Below are 12,850 nucleotides of genomic sequence, written 5' to 3' on the forward strand. Positions count from 1 at the left end.
ATATAATTATATGTATGTATGTGTGTGTATGTATATATATATATATATACACACACACACACACACACATAATCACCTTCACACTACTTCTTGTTAGATCTCTGAAGTTAAATAATAATGAACTTGACCCGTATCAAATGTGTGATAATGTGAGGATACCAGGCACTGTATGTAGGACAATAGCAAAACCTTCCTGCAAAAGCATAAAGCTTTGAAGATGCCTTTAGCAAATTCTTCAGTATTATAACCTGCTAATCCACACATGTTAACGCAACAAAACAATTGCCCCCCCTGGATGGAAGTTCTGTTCTCAATGATGTGATGAAGCTTTCCAGAGAGTATGCAATTTTTTTTTTTTTTTCATTTATCCTAAAATGACATCTTAAAAAAAAAAAAAAAAAGATATAATGGCTAAAATATGATCATAATTACTTCTGTAAGAAAATATTAAAAAAATAAAAAATATGCTAGCATATAGTAACCAAAATGAATGCAAATCAACAGGATCAAAAAAGTTATCTACTTGTGAGATGTATCCTTTTCTGTTCATGAATTTTGAAGCAAGTTCATGGCCATTATTATTTTTACATTTATACATGACATTCTAGATTGCCCCTCCTTCCTCAAAGTAAGTGATGCCTGGGAGGATAGTCTCATGACAGTAGAACAGATACAGCACTACCCACCCACATCCGAATTGAACATTAAAAGATAGTAATAGCATAGTTTTTACTTTAGAGATAGTAGTAATAGTATAGTTTTAACTTCAGGCAGACAAATACCAAATCTCCATTGGTAATAGATTTTTATTGTTGAGTTACCAAAGTATATATATATATATATATAGTCATCCACATAAAGTACTGTTTCGCTGTTTCACAGCTCATCAGTGCGGCTAGACAGGCAACTACCTGAAGCCAGGATTGAAACCCGACCATCTGTATGACAGTCAAGGCTCCTATATATATATATATATATATATATATATATATATATATATATATATATATATATATATATATAGGTTTTAACATGTTACAAATCTGGAAACGGCTTCTGCCAACATTAATTGTATGGATGGACCTCAATAAAATACTTGTGTGCCTTCTGCAACACAAATAATAATAAATAAATATTCTTTGCACTTGAATTATGATCTAATCGATGAAATGATCAAATCTGATGGAATTAGCCTTTCTATCTAAAGGCCGATAATCACTTGTTAAACTTAGACAGATTAGCTTTATTTGTTGAAGTAATCAGGTGGGCTCGGCTTATTATATACTAGTAGTTTAATACTCACCCACCCACATCTGCAACTGCCACCATAACCTTCACACCCTCTATCTGCATCAAATATTTTTTCATGCATTCTCTGAGTCTGTTTTTTATTTATTTTTTTATATTAACTATTTCACAACATGTAAAAGTTGTTTTTGATGAACACCCAACAAGGATAATGTACAGAAACTGTTTAGTTTAAGATGTCTTTTGTCAGTATGTTAACATCATGTAAGTAGAAAAGACTTGTTCAGTTATGCTATGTTTTTTTTTTTTTTTAAGAAATAATCAAATTTAATGAACATTTTTTCTTTAGCTTGATTATATAAAACTTACAGCATTATCTAACTTTGAAATGATTAAGCATTTTGCTCACTTCTATATATGACTATAGGGAACGTGGTATTTACGAATTCTATGTATAATTGGGTATATTTAAATTTGTAATTTGTTACTGATGTAATTAAATAATTCTTTGACTGTGTTCGAATTAGTGAATTAAGTAATAAAATATGTATATCAAGTCCATTGTATCATTCAACAGCTAGCCTAATTTAATGCACTATAACTTATATTGTATTAATGATATTCATACATTAATCTGAATATTACATCTTGGTTCATTCCTCTCTTAGTTCCCCCCCCCTTTTTTTTTCCATAAATGCCTTAGTTTTTCTATGGATTTGCATGCTTTAGCTAAAAGATTTTCATTTAAAATTACATCTCTAAGTGGTCATTATCTTTCAAGAGAATTGTGGTAATTTGTTTTAAAAAATGCGAAATATTTTTTTTGTGATGTATAATTTTATATATATTTATAGTGTCACAATATTTATATAGTAAAAATAAAATTAACTCCTCTTGAAAATATGAATAAAATTAAATCATCTTGAATATATTAATCTTTTTGTCATTGATGTATACCTATTAGAAATCTAGTATGATAGCAATTTACAGGGAAAATATTAGTGTGTTAAGATAAGTTTAAATATCTTAAACATGAATTGAATAGAAATATTTTTTATTTTTTTTGTGAAAAAAAAAAAAAAATGAAAACTAATATTCTAGAAAAGAATGCCATTCTTTAGAGAAAAAAAATTACCGGTTTCAAGGGATTCTTGATTGATATGCTTAAACATGTTTTCATTTTGTGATATTTTTTACATTCAAGTTAAAATAATTTAATATTTTAACTTTATGATGCTTATTAATTACAATTACATGTAAAAGAATGCCCTCGAATGTCTAAAATCTCTATATAAGTTTGTCAGGACAACTTTGCATGAGGATACTTGCCCCTATAAGTAAACACCGACTAAATATGGCAATTGACCTTTTGGCTAGGAACAAAGTCTAGTATCTGTTCTGATACTACACTTCACCTTTTCTGTTCTCAGTCAGTGGAGGGGAAATCCTTCATGATTGAGACAGTTTTTATTTTTGTTCCTATCCAGTGTGCCCCTTTTTATGGAACTGAATTTTCCCCCACATTAAAAACCGACTTCGTGTCTTACTCTGCCCTCGTGGGGAGGCAAGTAAATAGGAACATAGTATTTAAAACCCAAAGAAAATCTCCTCAGTATGGCTACCCTATACTGGCTTATACAAGGATGGTACACCTTCTCAAAGTGATGTTCCAAATAATAACAGCATTAAGCTGGATACTCCACCAGACTATATGAATTCTTGTTCTGGAATCCGGTAAGACCAAGTGAGCACAAGAAAGACAGTCTATAAAATAGTTAATTGGTCAATTAGGAAGAGTAAAATTAATGTTCTTTATTAACTCAACGTTTGTGAGGTAAAGAAGAACTTTAATGGAATGCTCAAACATCTATGTATGTCATATAAAGATTAAATGTTAACCCCAGGAAGGAGGTCTTTAATTTCTGAGAACTTTCACTGAAGTAAAAATGGAAAAAACAAAGAAAAAATAGTATTTTTCTTTTTAAAATATTTTAAAAGATTGTTACAGAATAGAATGAATTCATAAAATTAGATGACTTTTATTCAAAGATAGGCATCGCCTTACATTTACAGAAAAGCCTGTTGTTTGACTTATTAATGTTTGACATTATTACTATTTCTTTTCAGTCTTTGGGCCGGGTTTAAAGTGCAAAAAATGTTTAAAATGTAAATTTAAAAAATATTTTTTTGCAAATAATTTTAAATACAGTATCAGTTTTTTCCTCGATCATTAGAGAAATCCTTCTAGACTGAGGCATTTAAATTTTTGTCTCAACCTAGAGTTCCCCTATTTGGGAAGTGAATTTTCTGCACATTAAAAGCCGACCTTGAGTCTAACTTTACCCTTGTGGGAAGGCAAGTAAATTGGGACCTTATATGATTGAAAAATTTTATTGCCATTTTTTCCCCGTTAACATTTTGTTTTTATTTGGAATATATAATCCATCACTCTTTCTTTTAAACAGGTTCCAAAAAAAAGAGTCTCCAATCTAATAGACCCCCACACTATCAACCAAGCTCCAACCTCTGTCCCATCGCTGCAATGTTGTATCTTTATGCCTATTTTACAAGTACTTGAATGGAATGTGCTGAAGCAGAGTGAATAGGAGATAAACGAAATGTATAAATTAATACAAGATTATTTACACATGTTCCAAGAATTAAAGCAATAACAACTGAGAATTGTGTACGATCGTTTCAGAGATGATATCAAGTTTATTTATATATAAAATGATCTTTTCATCAGCACAAGGAGAGTAGGGGATGGTTGACACCAAATTAACAATCAAATAGCAGCTTCATGTGCAAATCAATTTTTTTCTTTATCATAAACATACTTCAGAATTGAATGAGAAATTATGAATATAGCCAAGAAAATTCTAGAACCATTATATGTATGAAAGTGACATTGTATAATGACTACAGGTGCAGACTGTGAATTTAGGGTGCTGGGTTTATATTTTGTCAGGACCATTGCATCCCTTTCACTAATACTGTTAAAAAATGTATGAATCTATATATCCCCCTTCCACCTACAGATTAAATCGAGTAGACAAGACTCTCAAGCCTTGGTCATGCAACTAGACAAGGAGAAGAAAAACTCTGAAATAACACTAATCTCTCTTAGCTTATACCAGCATTGTTTTCAGTTGTCTTGGATTTCTACTTACCATTGAAGTTGAGCGATGCCGGTTCAAAAGAGGTGTAGTAGGTGTGGTTTTAGATTGTGCAATCTCTGCTTCACTATAGACTCCCTGTGCAGGCTGCCCTTATATTATCTTGACACTGAAGGGAGGCCTTTTTTGTATATGTATGTAGTTATAGAATTTATAACTATGGGATTATTGATTTAAATCAGATATTATCCAGAGAGGCAGAATAAAATCAAGCTCTTTTTATACATCATATGAATTTGAAATCTAAACTAACGCAATGGACTTTGAATGCCTTCATTTTTTCATCAGAAAATGTGTATTGGTTTGCTGAGAAAATTAATCTATTAAATATTATGTAAATTATTCGAAGAACAACTCTTAAGGATTCTTTTTCAAGATTGTTTTATTTTCATTTAAAAAAATGTTTTTGTTATTTCATTTATATATCTTACAAAGAATTCATTTCTTCATGTTTTTTGTTTTTTCTTTTTTGTTATCTTTTTTCTTTATCTTTTTTTCTTTTTGTTATCTTTTTTTCGTTTCTGTCATCTTTTTTCTCATTTTTCTGCTATCTCTCTCACCCTTATCTTTTTTCTTCGGTTATCCTTTTTTTTTTTTCAGTTATCTTTTTCCCCTATTTTTGTTTCTATCATTTTTTTCATTTCTTTTTTTTTTTCTTGGTTTCCATTTTATTTAAAAATCTTTTCTGTTATGTGTATTTCACTTTTTATCTCTGTTAATCTGCTTCAGGTGAATGGCAAACGACTCCTGGGACTTAACCATAAAGAAATAGTCAGCATTCTTAAGGAGCTTCCTCAACATGTACGTCTTGTATGTGCTCGGCGCAAAGCATCCACGTCTGAGAACTATACTAATAAAGAACAAAATACCTTTTCAAGCCCTCCATTACTAAACTCTGGCGTGAACCCAAATTCTCCGAGTACCGACCGACTGACAAAAGCTAAATCTGAAGTAACACTCTCAACCCAAGAATGGACTGCTGAAAGAAATAATCTAAATCGGACTAGATCTCGGTCTCTGGAGCCCCTAACGGGGCTTGCTATGTGGAGTAGTGAACCAGTGGTTATAGAACTTAAAAAACAAGAAAAAGGACTTGGATTCAGCATTCTTGATTACCAGGTAAATTTATTTTATTTACATGCATAGTTTTTCTTAAATTTAATTATTGTTCAGTGTGATTAAAACAAAAAAAAAAAATGTAATTAATAATAATGCATGAAAGATAAGCTTTGGAGCTGGGTTGCAGAGTCGGAAAATATTTCAATATTTAGATTGTCTTTTGATTCTTTGGAGATTAAAAATCTGACTCCAACTATTAAGTCTTGAAAGCCTAAAACCAAACTAAAATAAATATCAGTTCCACACTGTTAGCCTAGCTCCAACCTCTGTCCCATCACCGCGATGTCACATTCCAGTGCTTGTTTTACAAGTTCTTTAAGGGAACGTGCTCCGATGAACTTCCAACACTTGTACCCACTCCCTCAACATACATACTCCGACTAATCTGATGAGCAGAAAAATCCCACCCCTTCACTGTTAAGCTGCTAGAAAGCTTTCTACTTAATTAGTTTTTATCTCAGACTGCTAGACTTTATAATTCCCTCCCTGTTTCTTGCTTCCTTGACTATACTAAACTGCAGAAGTTTAAATATAATGTGAATAGACATCTCACTGCTCAACTCCCCACAATCTTCTGTTAGATCCGATTCCAAATAGTAGCCAAGTGGCAATATGCCTTGTTTGGTGTGAAAAAGAGTAAAATATATAGATCTTCAAAAAAGGTCTCGGAACAATGAAACTCATGTATAGAAAATAGATTATACAAAGTAACACCAACCATCAAAATAGGAGACATAAAAAAGATGTCAAGAAGATGAAGAGGTAATAATAACTAGACTTTGAATAGGATTCTAATAGGGTGGCACAAGTACTTGTGCCATCCACTCATATTTACTGAAAGAAGAAGCACCCTTTTGCATAACATGCCAGGAACCCCATACAGTACAGTATATACTGACAAGTTGTGTGTGCAAACCTGAATGAAACACTATCAGGAAAATGACTTAGAGATATTTAGCAAAGTTAACCCAGAAAATAATTTTTGAATTCCTGAAGGAAACAAAAATGCATAACAAAATTATAATGAAAAGGTTTCACTGAAATGTTAAAAACGTTAAAACTACCATCTAACATATTACAATTAATATTTCAGCATTAAACGACCCAAAACAGGTTGATATGCTGCAAAACAAACTAAACGAACTTAAGAGCCCAACTCTAATTTTTCCCAAAACCTCCAACTTGGAAACCTTGCTTTTAAAGATTAATTTTACCATTCCATATGTACTTTTGGAGCAAAGAATTATCATTGTTAATCTGTGGTCTCATCTCTAGGCATGAAAGTCTGGATTTATCAGGCACTTCTTCAGACGATCCTTCTCTACAGCTGCAAGATATGACTGATGAGAGCTGCGGATCTCAAAGGATTGATAGTATTTGATCTATACTGCCTCCACTGAATTTTGCAGATCTGCTTGAACTATTTTATTTCCAATACACAAATCTGGATGCAATACAGGGTCCTCCTCCTTAACCAAGAGAAAACTTTGTTAGTTAGGACATGCTGCATACTGTAACACAGGAGTGTTCATCCATGAAGCAATAACACAAGAATCACTCCAAGATTGGTGAAGATGCCTGGGAGGCCAGCTAAAGACGTGGTTATACACCATCAAAGATAATCCACAAGTCTATAAGGTTCGCCGTTGATCCAAGGACTGAGTGTCCTTAACTATCTTGGCTGCTGCAGTCTTTCATGTGTGGTCTGCATTCATCTGGGATGCTGTGTACTATGGGAGGAGCCAGCTCAACCCATCCCGAGTGAATGCTGCCAAAGTCAAGTTAGGTTCATTGTCCTAATCAACATTGATTAATTATATTATTTAATGTGGAGGACATATTGCCCAAAATATAGAATTGAAGTGGTGAGGACAATTGTTTAAAGAAAAATAATGTAAATAAGTCATTTCATTTTTTTTTTTTTTTTTTTTATATAGTTTTTAAATGTTTGGAATTGAATAGCAAAAAAAAAAAATGACATTAAAACAAAAAAACTCAATAAAAAAAAATATTGTATTGTCCAGGAAGATTGAGGAACCCATGAATCTCCTGCTCTCTCTCTCCTCTTTGAACCTGATAGTATGCTACATTTTTGTTCATGGTAACATAGATGTCAGTCTTGATATTATGATTCTCTTGGATAAATAATGAGTAGGGCTATGACAACAGAATCTTCTTTTCATTGTTTTGACTCTCGAGCATATATCCGACACAGACAACTGAGAACCACATCACTCTATATAAAAGCTTATAAAATATCAACGGGTATACACTCAAGAGTCAAAACAATGAAAAGAATATGTTGCTGTCCTAGACCTAATAATGAGTGTTGATATAATATTAACCTTAGTTTTTAAATAATAATAAAAAAAAAAAAAAAAAGAAAGAAAACCAAGAAAAAATTGCTTAAATACTTTCCCTTTCCTCTCTCCCTATCCAAAAATTATCCCTAAAATGAAGCTGAAAGGAAAGCGCCCTTTTTATACTTGGTGCCGGCCTGCCAGTATGTACATGGCGCAGTGAATAGATGTTGAATCTCTATGGTTCCAGGTGAGCATTGCCTGAAGATAGCGGTTTCAATCCTACCTAAAGCTGACCAGAGAATCAGTTGGCCAAAACGTGGTGAGACAACAACGGAAGGCAATAATTACTGAGGGTACAGTTAAGAGATTCAGCATTCTTATCCTGTCACAGTTAACCACCTGACGAAGGCCAGAGAAATAATTGGCCGAAATGTTGTGAAACAACAACTATAAAGATGAGGATAACAGTCCGCAAATAAATAAATAAATATATAAATTACTTCTCTCAAAGAATTCAATAATTAAATAATAGAATTTATGAATGTTTGCAGAGAATATATCTACAAAATTATTAGTTATTTTACTGTCATTAACACTTTGCACTGTCAACTGCTGTAAAAATTGTTGTTTCAAAGCCATCCAAATCCTGAGTTGAGATTCCTCAAACAGTTTTTCTTTTTTTTGTTTTTTAATCATTCAGGGCTCTATGGACAAATTTATCTTTAGTTGACCTTTGACAACTAAATATTTTCGTTTACTAGCTGAATGGAAAAGTTACTAGCCAAACCCACATACTTTTTGGAATATGATATCTTTGTTTCATGACGAATACATGCATCATAAAGATTTTTTTGTATTTTTTTTAAAATAAATATAATTCTAAATATGCATCAAATTTTATGTTTAGGTTTGAACTATAAACATTCAAATTTCTTCAGATGTTTTTTTGAACAGCCTTCATTACCAAAAAAAAAAGCATATATTGTTCTATTAAAGCTTTTCTTGTTTAAAGAATTTGTTTTTGCTCGTTTTATTTAAAATAATAATGATACTAAATGTTGGAAAGACATGTTTCACTCAGTAATGAGCTTTGGAAGATTGTCGGTGAAAGAAATACAAGCACTAAAAGATAAGCATTTTATTATTTCTAGTCACCACTTGGAAAGATCACTTGCAAATGTGACCGTTTCACTCACAACGTAAAGCCATATCATTTGTAATAAATCTTGAGAAATCGCCATGTTTTTTTTTCTTCAAATAAATCTTTTTCTTTCAATACCTATCACTATATGAAAGTGTCTGCAAGTTCACTGCACAGGCTGTGATTATCTGCTTGTTGTGCTGATGAAAAGTTGTTTGATTTGGACGCTGGTCAGTGTAAATTTGGTCTTAGTGCTACAGTAGGAGAATTCTTCCTAAATAAAAATCGCAACTTGTGTTTAAAATAATCACCAGAGTTTTATTCTTATGGAGGTTGCAATCATACTTGTTTTCTTTTTTTGAATAATAGACTTGCAAATGAGAAATCTTAGTTCAACCAAATCAAAACACAAGTCAAAAAAACACAATCTATTAGCTTAATTGAAAGGCTCATCTTACTAGGAGAGGCACACAAAGCTCAACTGGCTGTCAGATACTATGAAACCAAACTGTGTGACGCTCAAAGAGTCAACTCTGATCTCCTCTAACATTTGCTAAAATAGTTCATTTTTAGCTGAAAATTCTAGATGTGTGGTCTTTTTTTTTTTTTTTTTTGGTCAGCAGAACTTACTGATGTCTCTCTTCTCAGTTATCTCCATTATTGGCTCAACCTAAATACATGAGAAGACAATTCTGCTTTCCAAAATATTGTTCTGATCAAATGAGATAATTTATGGGTAAGGAGTTATTCCTCTTTAAACACTATTTTTCCCAGATGCAAATCTGTTCCATTTAATGCTTTCAACGTTTAAATAAAAGAATTTACTAACAGATAAACTTAAAATAGGGTGTTTTTCTGTGAGAGTGAGCAATAGCGGATTAAAAATATTCTACTTAGGATTTGATATTGTAGTTATAATATTTTAAGTGAATATGATAAACATATAACACTATTTGTGTTTTGTAAAAGTTTAAGCTTTCAATTTTTAAATAAATTTATAAAAGGAATGGAAAATGCCTACTATTCCAATATTAAAAAACATAAAAATAACAGTAAAGAAAATCCTTATTGTTTTTATGAATATATCTTATGTAGCGCATACATGATACATAAAAGTACTATTCATGAAAATAATGAATTTAGGAATTACAGCTAATAAATATTTAGTGTTTGGTTAAAACCAAATAAACCTTGATGTAAAAAAATGTGAATGATTATTACATATTTGAATATCCGTAGAGTTTATAAGCAGTGGAGTGAAAACTATGTATCTTATGAAATATTTGAACCAGTATTACAATTTTTCATAATTATTTGTAACTCTCAGACATCTGTGACAGATGACAAAGGCAGGAAGGACTGTAAAAAAGAAAAAAAAGTCTTGTTCTATTTATTTGCTGAGTAAATACAGAATATGCTCGTGCATCTGTGCCATGGAATCCACAGCAATATATTTCTCACCAGTTCTTGCATGCTCCTCTGGTAATGACCGGCAAATCGTAAACATTGCATTTCTTTCTTTCCTGACACTTTTGAAGCCAATGAGGTCCTTGGAGGCTTCTAGGATACCATGTATCGAAGACACATGGTACTCCTCTTTGCCATTTTTCTTCCTGACTTAATAATATAATCTAAATATAGTTAATTCATTAAGTAGCAATCAGATGACTTGTGCTTGACTATCCAATTCATTAAGTAGCAATCAGATGTCTCCTGACTATCCCTATGATATAAGTAATCAAAAAATAAAAAGGCAAAAAAATTGATTGAAAATAAAAATATTTTCAGATCAGAACATGAAACAACATGTTAAGAAGATAAATATACAGTTTTGTTTTGGTACTTATGCAGAATAAGGACCATGCTATTATCAGGATTTCCCAGGTGGTTTACGTAAAATGGCAAAAGGTTTCAAAATATTAACTGCTTGAAAAATTCCAACGATGGCATGGTCCTTATTTTGCATGAGTACTCATTTTTTTTTTTTTTTTTTTAAATCTATTTTTAGTTGCTTGGTCTGAATTTATGCATAAAAATGGGGACTATTCCCTAAAAACTTCCTCTTGAAGCCAGCTCAACTCACCCAGGGTTAATTGTCGCACCAAGACAAGGCAGTTATCCTAAACATGATTTGTAGCAGAATTAAAAGCACTAGGTTTATAAATAAAAAAAATTTTTTATTTGAATTTAAATAAATTTTTAAAGTCTCAAAAAAAAATTTTAAAGCTTGAATCAAACAGTCAATTTGATTTAATTAACTTTGAAACCAGCAATCTAAATGTTATTTCACGTGAATGAAACGTTTCTGTAATTACAGGATCCTGTGAATCCTGCTGAAACTGTTATTGTGATCCGCAGTCTTGTGCCCGGTGGAGTTGCTCAGTTAGATGGACGTTTATTACCAGGTGATAGATTAGTGTTTGTGAACGATGTCAACTTAGAACATGCAACATTGGACGATGCCGTACAGACGTTGAAAGGAGCTCCAAAAGGAACTGTCCTTATTGGTGTTGCTAAGCCTTTACCATTGACTGTTACTTTACCTCAGTCGGAAGCTGCGGTAAGTACTCCATTTCATTTTAATCTTGACTATAACATCAAAAACTATTTTTTACTTGCTGTTTATCATGACACTTTCTTTTGCATAAAGTCAGCTCTTTCACAAAAGTGTAAACATTACAAAGTTCTTTTCATTCTGTTTTCGATTATTAACTATGATGAAAATAAATGACAGAATACAAAGAAAACTTTTTTTTTGTCTGTATTTTTAGGATAGAAAATTTATTTTCATCTTTTTTTTTTTTTTTTTTTTCTATTATCCGATTCTAAATTTTGAAATACTTCTATTTTTATGAAATTTCAGCCACTGCTTTGTTTGACCTTCTTCACATGTTGATTCAATGATATTTTTCCTTCTATTTAAAGATAATTTGTTGGGTACATTGTTTCTCATGTGCTTACATTAAAATAAATAAATATTAATTAGCTTTGAATATTCAAGAGTTATCTCCATACTTATTACATTTAGCAATTTTTCTATTTAAATTTAACAATTACTTATGCTAAAAAAAATCAACAAATAATACTTTGAACTTAATTTGTATTTCATTACAAGTATTTATGATAATAATGTCAATATATAATACATTTTTATAACAGAAATGAGACATTTGTACATTTTGATTTGTATGTGCATCTTAAAATTGATTTTTGAATATTTATTCTATGATTTTAATATTTTTTAAAACGTTACTTGGATACATAAAATTATGTTTAAATATTTAATGTGCATTCAAATATGAAAGGTTTTGAATATTTCTATAATATGACTTGTATAAAACTTTTATGTAAGCATGAATGCAATTATAAAATAAACATTTTACAGATAATATGAGAAAAAAACATTTTAAATGCTGATCTGTAATCATTTTAAAATTCGTACATTTTTATTGATAACATTTTGAAAATAACACTAATATTTGAAGATTTAGACTTAAAAAAAAACATACTCTAATAGAGATACTTCATGAATATCGACACACTAACAAAGTTTATAGAGCACTTATTAAAGGTCCCTTTAGAAAATGTTAAGCAAGACTTTGTTTCACCTTGACAGAGTACACCTTTGTTCAAATACATTTGGGAAATGAAAAAAAAAACAAAAAAAAAAACAAGATAGACCCAGTGACACATTTAAGTTTTTTTTCCCTGATTTTAATTTTGTGAGGGATGAAATTCTATTTTTTCACATTCATCATTTTAGTTAGGGCTTATAATAGATTTGATGTATCTAACAAAAGTAGCGCTGGGTTAAAGGCTACAGAAAGACACACTTGGCGATCCTGTAACCTCAAATAGAATAA

At 31.1% G+C, this 12,850-nt stretch overlaps 1 protein-coding gene across 9 annotated transcripts in view; it reads left to right on the forward strand.

Moving 5' to 3' along the window:
- Positions 1-12,850, forward strand: part of LOC145295954 (multiple PDZ domain protein-like) — a 548,951-nt gene that overhangs the window by 311,158 nt on the left and 224,943 nt on the right. For all 9 annotated transcript variants that reach the window (XR_013869923.1, XR_013869924.1, XR_013869925.1 and 6 more), the window contains exons 14-15: positions 5,154-5,543; positions 11,305-11,547. Coding sequence is in view for 3 of the 9 variants with exons in the window: in XM_080141856.1 (XP_079997982.1) it covers positions 5,154-5,543; positions 11,305-11,547 (633 nt within the window). In the remaining 6 variants the exon portion in view is untranslated. The remainder of the gene's footprint in view (positions 1-5,153; positions 5,544-11,304; positions 11,548-12,850) is intronic.

This window comes from Euprymna scolopes, chromosome 16 (assembly GCF_053919585.1).
Source record: "Euprymna scolopes isolate OS-2025 chromosome 16, ASM5391958v1, whole genome shotgun sequence".
NCBI lineage: Eukaryota > Metazoa > Mollusca > Cephalopoda > Sepiida > Sepiolidae > Euprymna > Euprymna scolopes.